This window comes from Chinchilla lanigera, unplaced genomic scaffold (assembly GCF_000276665.1).
Source record: "Chinchilla lanigera isolate Chin_1 unplaced genomic scaffold, ChiLan1.0 scaffold00136, whole genome shotgun sequence".
NCBI classification, from domain to species: Eukaryota; Metazoa; Chordata; class Mammalia; order Rodentia; family Chinchillidae; genus Chinchilla; species Chinchilla lanigera.
In genome coordinates, this window is record NW_004955537.1 from 2,254,353 (window position 1) to 2,271,739 (window position 17,387).

The 17,387-nt window shown below is 49.7% G+C and overlaps 2 protein-coding genes and 1 long non-coding RNA gene across 4 annotated transcripts in view; 2 read left to right on the forward strand and 1 right to left on the reverse strand.

The window, feature by feature from the left end:
- Ybx1 (Y box binding protein 1) overlaps positions 1 to 176 on the forward strand; it is a gene marked incomplete at its 5' end in the record, with an annotated part of 20,477 nt that extends 20,301 nt beyond the window's left edge. The window contains 1 exon segment of the mRNA XM_005410716.2: positions 1 to 176.
- Positions 177 to 512: 336 nt separating this feature from the next.
- LOC106147267 lies at positions 513 to 2,778 on the forward strand. Its single transcript, XR_001232076.1, has 2 exons — positions 513 to 1,609; positions 2,368 to 2,778. It is a non-coding gene; the product is annotated as an uncharacterized LOC106147267 (long non-coding RNA).
- An 8,580-nt stretch (positions 2,779 to 11,358) lies between these two features.
- Positions 11,359 to 16,744, reverse strand: Cldn19 (claudin 19). 2 transcript variants are annotated; one of them, XM_005410615.2, is made up of 5 exons: positions 16,303 to 16,744; positions 14,795 to 14,959; positions 14,614 to 14,698; positions 12,222 to 12,374; positions 11,359 to 11,490 (listed from the first exon to the last, which is right to left on the reverse strand). In XM_005410615.2, the coding sequence occupies exons 1-5, from the start codon at positions 16,523 to 16,525 to the stop codon at positions 11,442 to 11,444; spliced, it is 675 nt and encodes a 224-aa protein (XP_005410672.1). In that variant the 5' UTR covers positions 16,526 to 16,744; the 3' UTR covers positions 11,359 to 11,441. The 2 variants fall into 2 exon arrangements, with proteins under 2 accessions (XP_005410672.1, XP_005410673.1); XM_005410616.2 differs by lacking the exon at positions 14,614 to 14,698 and having other exon boundaries at positions 11,359 to 12,374.
- Positions 16,745 to 17,387: the final 643 nt, after the last annotated feature.

Genomic DNA, 17,387 nt, shown 5'->3' on the forward strand with positions numbered 1-17,387 from the left:
AAAAAGCCTGGTTTTTCTCAATACACCTTTAAAGGTTTTTAAATTGTTTCATATCTGGTCAAGTTGAGATTTTTAAGAACTTCATTTTTAATTTGTAATAAAAGTTTACAACTTGATTTTTTCAAAAAAGTCAACAAACTGCAAGCACCTGTTAATAAAGGTCTTAAATAATTGTCTTTGTGTATATCTGTATGGTTTCATTTTAGCAAGTCTTTCAGTGTTCATAGTACCCTTTGCTTAAATCAGTCTGCAGAGGGGTAATACAGAATCCCATCAAGAAACATTTCCTTAAAATCTGTAGTGTGTGTGTGTGTGTGTGTGTGTGTTCACAGTGAAAATTGGAAAATAATGTACTTGATAAATTGCCTGTTTTTCATTTAAGGATGAGCTCATCTGTCTGGAATGCTTTATAGAATGGTAATATAATACAAATTTTGTTCATACTATACAGGGTCTTGCTGTGCAGTTCAGGCCAGCCTTGAGCTCACATTGTAGCCCAGGCTGGTCTCGAACTTGCAATGATCCTGCCTCAGCCTCCCGAGTGCTGGGATTCAGGCGTGCACCACCACGCCCGGCTGTAGTATAAACTTTGTGAAACATTCTTTTGCTGGGAAGCGATGTAAAGCAAAGGGATGTTCTCAGGCATAGACTGTCTGGGTTTAGATTCCTGTTCCACTTAGCTGTCATTGTAGTAGAATTATTTCAGCTGCCAGTGGCCAGCGCTTGCTGTAGAGTCAGGTGTGCTCCCTGATGACGGGCTGAGCTGCTTTGGTAGAGAACACTAATGGCTCTGGGAAAGCTGCTCAGATGGTGGGGTTGTGATTTTTGTGGTCTCTACACCTTGTAGCTTAAGCCTTATCTGGTTGTTCTTAATGTTAAGGGATTCTTTGGCCCACGTTGCAGAATAATCAGTTACTGCATTACTTCATTAAAAATGCGTTGTCCAAAAAAATCACGGGCAACAACGTGGGGGAGAGAGGTCTTTGATGTCTCTTAGAAGGGCACCAGTCCCTCACAAGGTCATGTAAACCTATACTTGCTGCTATAGTTAGGATTTGTAATGCCTCAGAGGCCTAAGTGTTCAATAAAGCCCCAGCCTCCAGCCGTGGCCCCCTGGGAGGTGGTGGAACCTGTACGAGGTGGGGCCTGGTGGGAGGTCTCGGGTCATTGAGGGTGCACTCATGGAGGGGACTGTAGGCCTCTGGTCCCTCCCTTCTCCTGTCTAGGCTGAGCAAGCGGTCTGTTGCGCTGTGCATTCCATGCTGAGGTACCCTGTCTCTAAGAATCACTGACCGTGGCCAGTAACAGGAAACCATGAGTGAAAACAAACCTGTCCTCTTATAAATTGTCATCTGTTACAGTACTCTCACAGTAACTTACAGTAACAGCTAACACCTTCTCAAAGACAATTCCTAATACCATCACAGGGGAGAGTGCTACAATTCAGTCCACTGCACCATTTAATTTACACATTCACCAAATAGAATTTTCTTGAGAATAAAAAACTGGTTATCAATGATACTGGAACAAAAGTAATTGGGTCTGCTTTTTTTTTTTTTTTTTTTCCTTTACTAGGGATTAAGCCCAAGGCGTCACAAACCAAGCCCTGGTGAGTTACTTCTCTACCCATTTACTTAGGAGTCAGAAGTTGCCCAGGTTAGCTTCACGGTCCTGCTTCAGCCTCCCGAGTAGCTAGGCTCACAGGTGTGTGTCACTGCCCAGCTAACCAGGGTCCTCCACACATTCCTGTAATGAGGGTCAAAACCAGGGCTATTCTATATCGGACCTGGTTTTTGGTTTTTGGTTTTTTGGGTTTTTTCCCCCCGGTATGGGGGATCGAACTCAGAACTTCACACTTGCCAGGTAGGCACTGTATCGCTGAGCTAAATCCCCAGACCCCTATATCAGACCTTTTTGAGACTAGGTCTCGCTAAATTACCCAGGTGGGACTCAAACTCGCAGTTCTTCTGCCTCAGCCCCTCTCAGTGCTCAGCGCTTTTTCTTTAACTGTCCTTTTTCTTTAACTGTCCTAGGTAAAAGTTTTTTTAGGGTTGGCAGACATGTTTGTAAGAGGAAGGAAAAGAAGCTAATCGATGTGGAAGCTTTACAGTTACACCACAACTCATTTTACTGTGTGCATAGAATTTAATTTTCATAAAGCATTTTGAGATACCAAGGGGAAAAGCTTGAAGTCAGAAAACTTGAGTTCCAGCCCTGAGGATGAAATTTCCAGAGCCTCCCTAGCCTCATTTGTAAAGGGAGCTAAGAGCACCACTTCCCATACAAGTACACTGAGGCTAGAAGGGCCATGTAGTGGACTGGGTTGGAAACCAAGAAGCCACTCGTAATCCACTTTCTCCTTTGCAGGTACACATCGGCCACATGACCCAGTTCTAGGAGACACAGGAAGTCTGCTAGGTTTCTGGAAAGGATTTTTTCACCTGAATTTTTTAAAGAAGAGAAGAGGATGACAGTGACAGCAGTGACAAGGAATAATGCTCTTTTTCATGCACCATCCACAGCTCACTCTTAGGAGTGTGGGGCTACTCCGGACACCCCGTAAGGATCAGGGGAAGGCCAGAAATGCAGGGGCACAGGTCGAGTCCTAATAGTGTTCATCCCCTGTACTGGAAATAAGTTACCTGTGGACTTACTGTTACAGGAAAAGAATTACCAGTTTCTGGGAGAGAACTTGCTAAAGTTTCAAGCATTAAGTGAGACGTTAATACCTGACTTGTGTTAATGCTCAATAAACACTGGCTGTTACTATTACAGGAATATTATCAGGGTGAACAGAGGGAACAGCTGTTTAACTTGTAAACTAGGGGTTACATTAAGGTGGTTTCAACTACAGGGACCCTAACTTACAAAGAACCCAAATTACTTTGCTCTGAAATTTCCCACATTTGCCTCAAGGTCATGCCATCCAGGTGACCCCAGGCTGAGGACCGAGCATGAGGGCTTCTAAAGCAGGTCTAATCCTGGAAATGGTGCTTCTCTGACAGTGCAGTGCCCATGTGACGCCTCGGCCTTAGCAAACTTCCTTAGGCTGCATGCTTGTCTAGGATATTTCTGCCCAACATACTTTCACTCCAAGTCAGACCTCCCAACTCATCAATGTTCCTAAAATTCTTACATATTCAGTGCTGGGCATGGTGGCGCCCCTTTGTAATTCCAGCACTGAGGCAGGAGGATCTTTGCAAGTTTAAGACCAGCGTAGGCTACAAAGTGAGCTCAAGGTCAGCCTGAATTGCATAGTGAGACCCTGTCTCAAAGAGAAACGGAAAAAAAGAGGAAAGAATATTAAACTGGGAGTGGTAGCTCACGCCTCTAATCCCAGCACTCAGGAGGCTGAGGTAAGAGGATCACTGTGAGTTCAAGGCCAACCTGAACTACACAGTGAAACCCTGTCTCAAAAAAATAAATACAAATTAAAAAGACAATCTCGCGGGCTGGGGAATTAGCTTAGCGGCAAAAAGTGCCTGCCTGGCAAGCACAAGGTCGTGAGTTCGGTTCCCGGTACCGGAGAAAAACCAAAAAAAAAAAGACAATCTCAAGAAGGAAAACTGGAAAAAACACAAATTTGTGGAAATTAACATTTTTTATTTTTTTTGGCAGAGCTGGAGGATAGAACTTGGGGCTCACATGTGCAGGGCATATATTTTAACACTGAGTGACCTACTCAACTCAGAAATGAAAGTGGGCGCATTACTACTGGCTATACAGAAAAAGTATTACAAAGCCAGATGTGATATGAGGCTGAAGGGAGGCTGAAGCAGGAGGATCAAATGTTTGAGCCTCACATGGACAATTTAGCAACTTAGTGAAACTTTGCCTCAAAATAAAAAATAAAAAGGGCTGTTAATATGTAGTTTAAAAAAAAATATGTAGGTCAGTATGAGGCCCTGGGTTCAATTTCCAGTTACCCCCACCAAGAGGGTTTTTTTTTGTCCATCTAGCAAAGTATTTGTCAATTTTGTTAATCATTTTAAAACTAAATTTAGTTATATTGATCTTATCTGCTCTTTTCCTGGCCTCTATTTCATATGTAATCTTTATTATTTCCTTCCTTCTGTTGCTTTGGGCTTAATTTTTTCTGTTTTTTCAGTACCAGGGACTGAAGCCAAGGCCTTCACACTAAGCTGCATCCCAGCTCTTTTTTTAATTTTATGACAGGGTCCTGTTAAGTCAGTAAGTTGCCCAGGCTGGACTTGAACTGGTGCCTACCTCAGCCTCTCAGCTGCTGCAGTTACAAGCATGTGCCACCACCTTGGTCGTATGTTGATCTTGTACCCTATACATTACTGAATTTAGTTATCTTTTTTATTTAAATGTTTTTAAAAAATTAAATTGAACTCAGGCCCTTGCACTTGCCAGGCTGCTGAGCTATATCCCCAGCCCTATTTATCAGTTTTAACAGTTTTTTGTTTTTGCTGGAAATATACATATATACACACACACACACACACACACACACACACACACACACATGTCATGCCAGCTATGGTGGTGCATGCCTGTTATCCCAGCTATTTGGGGGTTTGAGGCGGAGGATTGTGAACTCAAGGCCAGCATGGGAAACTTAATGAGACTGTGTCTCAAAATAAAATAAAAAGGGATAGAATGGGCCAGGGATATAGCTCAGTGGCACAGGCACCTGCCTGGGAAGTGCAAACTCCTGAACTTGATTCCTGGTACCAAAAAAAAGGATGGAGATACAGTTTAATGGTGGAGTACTTGCCTAGCTGGTGTGAGGTCCTGAGTTCAATCCCCAGTGTTCAAAACAAAACAAAACACAAAAAGCAAATCATGTCATGTGCAAACAGGGATGATTTGACTTCGTCCTTTGCAGTGTGGGCATCCTTTTTTAACCTGCCTGGTTGCTCTGGTTCAGACTTCCAGGACTACGCTGACCACAAGTAGTGAAAGTGGGCATTGTTGTCTTGTTCCCAACCTTAGAGGAAACACTTTCAAGTTTCCCACATTCAGTATGACATTAGCTGAGGGCTTGTCATATGTGGCCTCAATTGTGTAGCAGCATGTTAGCTATATATTTAGGGGTTTGTTTTTGTTGTTCTTTTATTTTATTTTTGTCTTTTTGAGACAGGGTCTTGCTATGCAGTTCAGGCTGGCCTTGAGCTCCCTTTGTAGCCCAGGCTGGTCTCAAACTCACAATCCTCCTGCCTCAGCCCCCTGAGTGCTGGGATTACAGGCATGCACCAAAGTTTGTTTTTATCATGAAGTGATATTGGCATTTGTAAAATGCATTTCCTACATCTACTGAGATGGTTTTGTCCTTTGTTCTGCAGATGTATCACATTTACTGAGTTACATATGTTGAACTATCTTCCCACACAGGAAGTAACTCCTACTTGGTCATGGTGTATGACCTTTCTGATACGCTGTTGGGTTTGATCTTTGAGTATTTCACTGATGATTTTTTCCACTTATGATTATCAGGGATACTAGCATGTAATTTTCTTTTTTCTTCTTCTTTTTTTTTTTTTTTTTTTTTTTTGGTACTGGGAATCAAACTCAGGACCTTGTGCTTGCCAGGCAGGTGCTGTGCCACTGAGCTATATATATATATATTTTGTTTGTTTGTTTGGTTTGGTTTGGTTTTTGTCTTTTTGAGCCAGGGTCTCGCTATGCCGCTCAAGCTGGCCTTGAGCTCACTTTGTAGCCCAGGCTGGTCTTGAACTCACAATGATCCTTCTGCCTCAGCCTCCCAAGTGCTGGGATTACAGGTGTGCACCACCACGCCTGGCCATATTTTAAAATTTTTTTAATTTTTATTTTTATTAATACACATTTACAGAACATAATGATTACATTCATCTTGGGGAGTTGGTACATGTACATAACATATTTTTATGTCCTTTCTCTTCTTTTAAAAAAGTTCTTTGTTGTATTGTGACCTTGTCTAGTTTATTGCCTCACTTAAGGGAGTCCTACATGTAGAAGTAAAAGGATAATAACCACCATCATGAAGACAAGAAAGTATAAAATTCAGCTGATAGAAGAGATACACAGATGAGCAAGAGGAAGGAATCAATCCTTATTGCCACAAAATTGTCAAACCAAGATTAAGAGGAAGAGGCAAAAAACAGCTAACAAAATTGAAAGAGTAGGTTATTGTGCATAAATAATGAATGTAAATATATGAGTTCTGTAGTTAAAAGATACAGACTTTTTAAAAAGATACAACTGAGTGAGTAGATTTAAAAATAAAATAAGGAGCCGGGGTCCTGTAATCCCAGCACTTGGGAGGCTGAGACAGGAGGATCATTGCGAGTTCGAGGCCAGCCTGGGCTACAAAGTGAGCTCAAGGTCAGCCTGAACTGCATATTGAGACCCTGTCTCAAAAAGACAAAAAAATAAAAGATAAAGTAAAACAAGGCCCAATATATGTTGTCATCAGGAAACTCACCAGTAAAAACACAAGTAGACTGAAAGTGAAGAGAGGAAAAAGAGTGTCCATGCATCCCACAAGGACACTGCCACTTGTCTATTACCTGTCAGTTTACATTCTCAGCCACTCCAGTTGGAATATGTTGTTTATTCTTTGCCATGTTCTGTTTTTATAGATGAGGGCAAGCAACAGGCAGTTCTTTTGGCTATCTTACTGACATTGCTCACCTGAAATACCATTTTGTATGTTTATTATTTGTTTGGGTTTGGGGTTTGTTTTTTTTTTGAGACAGGTTCTTGCTGTGTATTCCAGGCTGGCCTTGAACTCACTACATAGCCTAGGCTGGCCTTGAACTCACTACATAGCCCAGGCTAGCCTTGAACTTCCAGCAATCCTCCTGCCTCAACCTCCTGAGTGCTAGGATTATAAGCATGAGCCACCACCTCCAGCTTCACTGTTTATTTTAATGCTCAGCTGGTCACAGAAAAGGCCAGAGGGAGCACATTTAATCTGCCTTTGTGTCTGTACATGTCTCCATTGCTCCTCAAGGCATTTCTTACTTTCTGGAACACCAAGACACTAAAAGTTTTGTACTTTCCCTAACGTTATGTTTTAGGATGTTGTGTTTTAGCTTACTTTTGTTGGAACACAATACCTGACATATACAATTTACAGGATGAAGGATTTGTTTTGGCTCACAATTTTAGAGGTTTAGTCCATAGTCCGCTGGCTTCCCTCAGGGGAAGGGTATAGCTGAAGAAAGCTGCTCACCTTGGTGGCTGGAAGCAGAGAAAGCAAGGGAGAGAGGCAAAGGAAAGATATACTCTTCAAGGGCTCCCCGGGACCCACCTTCTCCAACTGGTTCCCACCTCCCGACAGCACCCGAGCTCTGAGCACATCAGTGGATCCATCCATTGATGAGGTTAGCGCCCCACAATCTAATTGACTTACAAAAGCCTCACTCTGAACACACAAGTCTTTGGGGGGATATTTCAATCCAAAGCATAACACCCTAGAATCAGCCACTTCTCCATGGAGCCCTGGTACCTTGTCGCAGAGAATGATATTGAGAAATCAAGATATGAGTGGGTGTGGTGGCACAGTTCTGTAATCTCAGCATTTGGGAGGCTGAGGCAGGAGGATCAGTGCAAATTTGAAGCCAGCCTGGACTACATAGCAAGACCTTGTCTCAAAAAAAAAAAAAAAAATCAATCTATGGACTTTAGCCATGCCAATTGGTGCTTGGGTGTCCTTGCTCCTAAGACTTCCTAGGGACAGAGCCCAGGGCATGTGTGTCTCCCCTGCGCATATATACACATATATCAGCATCTGTTTTGATACTTACTCTCGTATATTAAGAAACCAACAAGTTCATCCCCCGGTTCTAATCCCACCCTCCTGGATTTATTTATTCTAGCCTTACCTCTTTCCATTTTTGAAACCTATTCTCTGTCAGGGAACACCTGTTCAGTCCCTTTGTAGGTGACCAGTCACCAGCCGTACCCATCAGTGCCCCCTTGACTTTGGGGGGACCTGGGGCACTGTGTGGCTGAGGGAGGAGCATGCATCCCAGTGCTTCTTTGGCTTTGACTTGGGACTGTCATAGTACCATGGCAGCCCTTTGATGCCTTGAAGAAATTTTTATACTATACCCAACAATTTTCAGCTGTTTTCACAAGGAAGGCCGAGGCCGGGATAAAACCATTTTCCATATTCTCATAAGTGGAACCAAATATAATATTATGGTGAGGAAACAAAGTTGGAAAGCAGTACTTTGGGCCCGAGGGCCAGGGAGATAGTTCAGAGGCACAACACCTGCCTGGCAAGCACAAGGTCCTGAGTTTAATTCCCGGTACCAAAAACAAACAATTTTCGTGGACATTAGGTTTAGTTGTAGCTTCTCATCAACTGTCAACTCTAACAAAATTATTCAGTGCACCAGTCAATACACCTAACAGACAGATGACGGGCAAAACAAGACAAGCTCAATGGAAATTCTCATTTTACCAAGAGGAAGCCTCACAGAGCCCTCACTAGCCTGTATCAGTGATTCTCAAATGTCAGGGTATGCACGAATGACCTGGTGGTCTTGCCGGAGTCCCTAGGTCTGGACAAAGGGCTGAGGGCTGAGAACTGGGCTCTGCACAGCAAGTTTCTAGCGCATCCCTCATCCCTATTCTCCTAGTTAGGTGGTGTGTTGCATCATACAACCAAAAACCCTTAGAGGTATTTTTTAAAGTACGTTTTTAATTTTTCTTTCATTAGCAATCATACAAATAGAAGGGATAAGTGAACCCCTACTCCCAGGGCATTTACCAGTTTACTTTACAGCTCTCTTTGCCCATGAACTTGGGCAAAGAGTATTTTATTTTGTTCCTAGAGTGTTCCTAGCGTGTTTTATTTTGTTTTGGTTTTTTGTTTTTTTGGTACCAGGAATCGAACTCAGGACCTTGCGCTTGCCAGGCAGGTACCTGTGCCGCTGAGCTACATCCCCGGCTCCTCCTAGAATCTTTTAAAGCAAATCCAGCCATCCTGTCAGTGTGCACCTTTATCAGGTAAGGGTCAAAAACAGAGCCACAGGGGCTGGGGATGTAGCTCAGTGGCATAAGCGCCTGCTTGGCAAGTGCAAGGTCGTGAGTTCAATCCCTGGTACCACCAAAAAAAAAAAGGATAAAGTTTAAAAAAAACAGAACCACAGTGTCATTATCCTGCAAAATTAACAAATCCTAGAAATAATCTACTCTGTCATAAACTGTGTTCTCGGATACACATTTTTCAAGCCTCTGCTCAGGCAAGAGATGAGATTACTGGTCAGCTTCCCTAGGATTTGGGGCTTTCCGTAGAGGTTGAGTACACAGGTGTATTCCTCCTAAAATTGCTTTGTTTTGGTCTTGTTGAGACAAGGTCTTGTTACGCAGTTCAGGTTAGCCTAGAATTCACTATGTAGTCCAGACTGGCCTTGAACTCAGGCAGAGCCTCCTGCCTCTGACTCCTGAGTACTGGAATTACAGGCGTGCACCACCATGCCTGGCCTAAAATTGTATTTTATCCCATGCCAATTTTATTGGGGGGGGCTTGTTTATTAATAAACAATGGCAAAAACTTTAGAATCACACTTTTTTGAGTCTGAGCCCCACCTCGGTGGGGCTCTGCCCAATCTCTTAGCCTTAGGGCAGGGACAGTAAACAATAGGCTGGCCCCTGAGGCCAGGAAAATGATCCCTGGCTCCGGCAGCAGAGGTGACTTTGACATAGGCATTTGAACAGGGTTACTCCAGGGGAGGCGTGCAGCTTCAGGATCCTCAAACTCTTTTAGCTTCCAACGCCTCTAGTTTCTCTCAGACACCTCCTTCCCACTGAAAGGATCTCAGGCATTTTTGAGCATTATTAATGGGTTGTGTACTGTATTAATGGGTTGTGTACTGTACCAAGCTGTGGTTATCTGACCCTCCCATTCCTGGCTACAGGTGAACAGGCTTCCTGTAACGGGGCGGGCTGTCTCTCTGCTGTCAGGCCCCCTGCTTGCGTGGAACTTGTGTTTCTCACAGCCTGTCTCTAAAATCCATAAGAAGTAGCCAGCACATTGCCTTCTGCGGTCAAACCGAGACAGGGCGCATACAGGGTGAGGTGGCATTGACAGCATATTCTATCTTGATACCCACTCACCAAGTCCTGTGGCTCTGGAGCCCCCGAATTGATCAGAAGGATGTGGGCGCCTCCTCCAATGGCCTGGTCTCCAGAAAAGCAGGAGGGAGATGGTGCTTCCTCTCCAGCCTCACCTTTCCTGTTTCTTCTGGAGGCTCTTTACTCCGACTCCACGGGCCCTCAGAGTGCCCCCGGAGGCCCCCTCGGGCAGCTATATGAGCTCTGATACCCAGACCCATTAAGTCAGGATGTCTCGGGGTGGAGGTACCCAGGCCGCTCCTGTGTGGCTCATAACCTGAGCAGCAGGACTGTAGGACTATAATAAGCCTATTTAGGGCCAGGCATTGCCCCTGTAGCCAGAGGCTTTTGTGGATGCTCAGCAGCTGCCAGGCTGGGAATTGGGGGCAGTCCCACACCCGCTCCCTGTCCCTTGCTTTGCTTCTCCCATCCTGACTTCAGCTGCAGTGTGTGTGACAGTCGTCTCCTCCGACTTGCGTTTGGTCACTTCACCACGCAGACTCCAGCGTGAGGGAGAGGCTGGACTGTGTCTTTGGGGTTTGGTGAATTGGCTGGCGATCTGGCCATGTACCGGCGCTGCACAAAGCCAGATAAGGCATTGGAAGGCAGAGGAAGAGGGACAGCGGCGGACGCCTCTTTCCATGAGGGTGTTTATATATACGGACGGAAGCGGCAGGGGCAGGGAGAGACCTGCAGTCCAGGGTTGCTGTTTGGCTTGGCAGAGGCTGAGCATGTGCTCAGTCAGGGTGAAGAACACTGCCCGGCCTTGGGGCCAATCTGGGCTTCAGTAATATAAGCCCTTCCAACTGACGGCACCCTGGGCTGTGGGATGGAGCTCAGACCACAGTCTCCACCCATGGCAGCACTCGGGGTGGACCTGCACGGGGGCTTCAGCCCTTGCCAGGACAGTCCTTATGGCCTTCCTGTGGAGGAAGTTCCTGCACAAGGTCCCCTCACCCAGCTCTGACCCAGCCCCAACCGGAAGGCCTCACCGGGGCTGTCCTTCCCTTACGAGTGCTCCCAGAGGCGGGGCTTGTCACCTGTGAGCTTTTGTCCATGCCAGGGGCTCTCTGACCCTAGGGGTCTGCTTCCAGTGCTGGGCCGAGAGAGGGCACGGTTGGATCTCCCCTCAGGAGATGCTAAACCCAATCCAGAGCCTGACGGTCTTTCCTGTTCTGCCACTTGTGTTGTGAAACCCACTTCGACACCCCCCAGGGGTCAGCTCCAACCCCAGGTCCCAACCCAGCCATGCCAGGAGCAGAGCAAAGGACACCACACTGGGGCTGAGTGTTCACTTCTCTTTCCAAAAAATACCAAGCACACAGACTAGGTGTGGCAGGGGGACGGCCCAGCGAGGGGTTTGGACATTACACACCCAGGGGGCCCTTGGTGGAGACGGGCAATTTAACAACAGGTCTGAAAGTCAAAAGAGAGAGAGCTGATTAGTGGGGTGAGCAGCAGCGGGGGACACGGGGGCTGTGGAGCTCAGGCCCGGACACAGGGCCTGGCCAGTGCCGTGGACCTTGGCCTTCACAGCAGCCCTGCTTGGGGCCTATTACCAGGGTGTGGGTGGCACCGTTTGACCTAGCTATCTGTATGGGTTTCCAGGCTGTGTCAGGGACCGGGTGAGCCCATGACCGACGCTCAGAGAAAGCAGGGCTGAGCCTTTTGGTCTCTCGGACCCTCAGGGTGCTAGCACGTAACACGGGACGTCACTTATCTGGGTACTGAGTGGAACGCAAGTGGGGGGAGGGCTGTGCCCACCCCAGGTACTGGGTGCTAGCATCCATCTTGGTCACAGTAGGATCCTCAGGGCCCAGCACAGGGTAAATGTGGAAAGTAAGTAGATGGGTGATAAGGCCGCCCTCTGGGCTGGTGCCTGAGGGCTGCCCACGGCTGTGGCAGCACAGTGGCACCTGTGCTGCATACTGGAGGGAGGGGGGTCCTGCCTCTGGTGTCTTTCTCAGTGTCTGGGTCTCAGATGGCAGAGTGAGTATGTATGTGTTGAGGACCAAGTTCTCAGAGTCCCCAATGGGGCTTGGGGGACGTCCTCTGCCCTGTTCAGGATGCTGTCAGGGCTGGCTGGAGTGCTGGGCGAGGGGCGCTGGGCAGGAGGGCCGTTTGGGGCTGGCAGGGCTCAGACGTACTCTCGGGCAGCAGTGGAGGGTCCTGGGCGGTAGGGCTGTGGGCTGCTGTTGGCTCTCTCGGGCTCCGGGCACGTGCAGCAGAGGAAGGCGCCTCCCAGCATGGCCAGGCCAGCCGAGGCCCAGCCCACGAACAGAGCTGGGCCAAATTCAAACCTGCAGAGTGGACGATGAGCAGCTTGAGGTGTGGCTGCAAACCCACCCTGCCTCACGGTTCCTCTCAGGGGCCTGCCAGAGGGAGCATGGGATGCAAGAGCTGGAGAGCGGGGTGCTCACGCCCCCTCATCTCCCCAGGTAAACTGGGGTGAATGTTCATTCTTCCTCCTAGGCTCAGGGTGGCCCTGCAGGCTGGAGGTCTACTCTGCAGCCCCTGCTCTCGTTTCCACTTCTGGCCAGTGGAGGGGGCTTGGGAGGCCCTTGAAGTCCAAATAGGCCGCGAGGGTTGCTTTCCACTGCCTGCAGGGAAGGCCTGGCTCCTCCCCCCGGCCTTCCGGACTCTCTTCGCGGGGCCCTGCTGGCTTACTGAGCTGTCTCCTGCCTCTGTGCCTAAGCACTAGGTGGCCCTCCTGGAACGCCCCCTAGCTTCTTACTCTGCCTTCAGGGCCTAGTTCCAATGCTACCTTTTTTTTTTTTTTTTCTTCTGGTACTGGGAATCAAACTCACAACCTTGAGCTTGCCAGGCAGGCGCTGTGCCACTGAGCTAAATCCCCAGCCCCTCCCATGCTAACTCCTTGATGCCCTCGTGCTTACCCTGCCCCCGCCATACTCTTACCAAGAGGACCTTCAGTCCCCAAGAACTCCTGGAGGGCAGACAGAGGCTGGGATTCATCCAGTCCAGGCAGCCTTGGGACAGTCAAAAGGATGAAGGGCCCAGTCTCTGCTCGGCCTCTTGAGCTTGACCTTGCTTGGAAGCTTTCTGTGGTTGTAGCTGCCCCCAGGGAACAGGCTCTCACCCAAAGCCTCCTCCTTTTCCTCCCCTTCTGCTGACTGCAGGAAGCCTTCCTCACAGATGAGGCTTCTCTTCTTCTCTGCCCTCCACCCGTGGGCCTGTGAGAATGTCTCAGATGTTCCCGTCTTAGCTCCTGGTTCAGCTGGGAGGAGCAGGGTGGCCCAGACTCTCCTGAGAGCCCCTGATTCAGCCCCAATGCCCCTGATCCCGTATGTCCTGACCATTGCAGCTCCCAAATATCTCTGAATGTGCTTTCCAGCGCTACCTTCCTGGCCTTGAGCTCTCTGCTCCGGACTCTCTGCCATTGCCACCTGTTATGGTTTGTGTCTGGATGTCCCCCCAAGCCTCATGCGGTCATGGGTGCAGGCTTCTAGAGTTTATGACTGATCCATGGTCCACTGCTGGGGTTATGGTATGAGTGCTACACCTGCCCTGAGAAGGGTAGTTTGCATACAGCATAAGGGAGGGAAAGAGCCTTGCTCTCTGCCACTCCTCCCTTTTTGCTCTTGTTGTTTTTGTTATCTTCCACCGTCATGAACTGCTGCCCTCTGCCATGTGCCACTCTGCCTTGCAGCCAGCCAAGTATGGACTGAAACCTCCACAAACTGTGAGCTAAATAAACCTCTCCTTCCTTCATTTTGAGTGTTGGGTATCTTGTCCCAGCAACGAGAAAAAAGTAACCGAGACACCACCCTATGGGTTTGGCCCCCTCCCCCATTCTGCACACCACAGCAGAGGGGTTGTGCTGCCCTCCACCCCAGGGTGAAGAACGGTCCCTGGAAGCCTGCTAGCCTGGCCCCATCTGTCCTTTTTTTTCTCCAGTCTCATCTCTCTGGTCCCATAAAACTGCTACCTCCAGTAGGAAGCCACCTCACCTGCTGCCTTCGGGAGAAATAAGAACAGCTCAAGTGTACTGAGAAATCTCCCAGTCCAGGCACAGTCCTAACCCTACGTGCATTGTCTGGTGGACTCTCTCAACCACGTGAGAGCTCCATCTTACAGAGGAAAAAGCCAGGCATGGAAAGATTAAGTAACTTCCCCAATATTCTGCCAGGACCTGTGGAGCTGGGATTAGAATAGAGCTCAGATTAAAAAAAAAACAACAACAAAAAAAACTGGGCTGGGGATGTGGCTCAGTGGTAGAGCTTTTTGCCTTGCATGCACAAGGCTCTGGGTTCGATCCCCAGCACCACATACATAAAAAAAAAAAAAGAATAGAGCTCAGAGCCAGGATCTTAGCTCCTTGGAGGTCCCTGCTGTCCTGCCCTCCCCACACCCCAGCTTCCTGCCCTCATAAGGGGCCCGGCTGCACCTACCCCGGCTCCCTGCTCCAGAGTTTCTCAGACAGCAGCTGGGTCCCATTCCCTATTTCCTTTTCCAAGTGACTGCCGGACACAGGGCAGTGGCCCCAGAATAGCTGAGGCAGTAGCCAACCCTGGCACTCACCTGGCATTGACAGGTGTGCTCGGGTTGAAGAACTCCTGGGTCACCAGGGTGGCATACCAGGAGACAGCAGTCAAAGTGCAGAGGCCTGAGGACAAAGTGGAGGGATGCTCAGCTGCACCCAGTCCCTGAGCAGCACCCCTGTCATGGCCAAGAGGGTAGAAGAGGAAGCAGAGCCACTCACCTGCCAGAAGGAAGAGGGCACCCCCGGAGATGGCCACGCGGCCCTTGGCAATGGGGTTGCTGTCTCCAACTCGTGTGCACTTCATGCCCACCACACTGAGGACCATGCCCGCGAAGCCCAGGAGCACGGCCACCACCATCAGGGCTCGTGCTGACTGGATGTGACCTAGGGCAGGGCCAGGGCTGCACTGAGCAGGGCGCCGGTGGAGGTGCGGAGAGGGCTGAGCGGCGTGGGGTGGGCTGTGTGTGGGTCACATCTGTAGTGGGAGGGGCCTGTGTGGGAGGAGCTTGGGCAGGATCCCGCGGAGGCCAGGGCCTGCCTGCAGGTGAGACTTTGAAAGGTGGCTGCAGGGTGTGGGCCTGGGCCCTCTTCGCCGCTGGCCCTGCTTTTCGCTCTCTCTTGCAGGGTCCAGAGTGCTTTGGTGACGGGGTAGCTTTTTTTGTTGTTGTTTGTTGTTTGTTTTTTTTGTTTTTCTTCTGGTACCAGGAATCGAACTCACGACCTTGAGCTTGCCGGGCAGGCGCTGTGCCGCTGAGCTAAATCCCCAGCCCCTAATGACAGGATAGTTTGAATTGGCTTTTCTGCTGCTTTGTCTTGGGTCTGGACACTCCCAAGCAGCTCTTCCTGGGCCGATCAGGTTCAATGGAAGAAAAAGCTGAGTGTGTCTGAGGCCCACCTGAGCCCAGTCAGGCCCCAAGCAGCGACCCTCACCCCCTATCAACCTCTCTGACTTCGGGCACCCACAGCAGCTGGATGCCTCCCCCCCACAGCCCCCGGCAAGGGTGTGCAGGTCAGTCCCGGGCCCCAGGCCAGCTCAGGAGACCTGGGCCCCCGGAGGAGCCTGTGACCTGGCTGGACTCATGCAGTGGACTGGTTGAGGGCAGTCCTGCCTGGTTGCCTGTGGGACCCTGGGCAGAGTGTGGCTGTTCAGCCCTGCAAAGTCAGAGCACAGGTGCCCACTTATGAGCCAGTCTGAGTCTCAACTCCATACCCCAGGAACAAAGGGCATGGGCCGAAACTCCTACGTGCATGCGTGTGTGTGTGTGTGTGTGTGTGTGTGTGTGTGTGCATGCGTGTGTGTGTGTTCAGTACTTCTGTGTGTGCATAGGCACACTTGTGTGGATGGAGGCCTGGGCAGTCGTTGTGTGTACACAAATGTGTGTCTGCACACAGAAAGTGGGGAGAAGTGGACTGAAGGGTTTCAGGCCTTTGGTGTGCCAGGCCCTCTTCTCTTTCATGTAAGGTATTAGTATTCCCTGCCCTTTACAAAGGAGGCTTCAGAACGCAAAAGCGCTGCTGTCTCACAAGGTTTCAGTGGACCTGAAAATGCCAGATCCTATCCTGAGCCCCCTGCCGCCCAAAGGGCCCAGGCATGTGAGGGAAGTAGTGCGGATCGTGCAGGGAGTTGGAGTATGGGACCCGGTGCTGACAGCAGACTATAGACAAGCTTGCGGAAGTCTCCCAACCCACCCCGTACCCCACCCCCAGCCTGCCAGCCCGAGGCCTACCGTCCAGGGCGAGTAGTGAGTCGTAGAGCTTGCACTGCACCTGACCAGTGCTCTGTGAGGCGCAGGACATCCAGAGTCCTTCGTAGAGGCCCACAGCCGTGATGATGGCGTCGCCTGCATAGGAAGACTGCTTCCACTGCGGCAGGGCGGTGCTGGCAATGATGCCCACCCAGCCTCCCAGGGCCAGGAAGTAGCCCAACAGCTGGAGACCCGAGTTGGCCATGGCCCAAGAGGGGGGACCAAGGGCCCCTGGACTCAGAGCTGGGCCAGGGTCCTGGGGATCGCTGTGGTCATGGCCAGGAGAGAGAACAGCTGGGGCAGGGGAGCAGCGAGTGGTTGGAAGCAGAAGAAGGAGGGGACAGCAGCTGCAGCAGCAGCAAAGGCAGTGGCTCTGCGCTCCAGAATGCAGGGGGAAAGGCCACAGGCCCGCCCACAGCAGCCGCCTGAGCCAGGCCAGGGTACTCAACAAAGCTCATGCCCAGCCCCCTGGGGGTGGGGGTGGGACTTATGGCCCAGGTGGGTCCCAGGGATAGAGAAGGGAGGGGCTGGGAAGAGTGACCCTGCCTACTCCAGGGCTTTCCACTCTTTAGGAGCTTGATTCAAGTCCCCTAAAATTCTACCCTGAGCACCAGCTCTGAGACAATGGACTTTACTCTTATAAGGCTGATCTGATCCTTGGGGTTTCCTGCCCTCTGACTTGAGGACAGAGAAGAAATTCCAGCTTGCAGCAGGTAAACCTAGAGTTAGACATCAGGGAGAACCTTTGAGGCCAGATGCGGAGAGACTAGGCCTGGAGCTGAGTGTTAGGGACAGGGTTCTAGGGAGCTGGGATCTGCATGCACCAGAAATAAGGGGGCCAGAGAGCCAGACCAGGGAATATGTGTATGGGGTGTGTTTGAGATCTGAGGGGTCAGAAGAGGGGCCCCATTGAGGCTCGGCCAGAGCTGGCTGCGGGCCTGAAGGCAGGGGCTGGCCGGGAGCTGGGGAGACAGCTCCAGGCTTCTGGCACTGACCTAAAAGAAGGCGGATTGCTCAGCCCATTAATCCCCTTGCTGGCTGGTTCTGCAGCTCCTGCTGGGACCTAG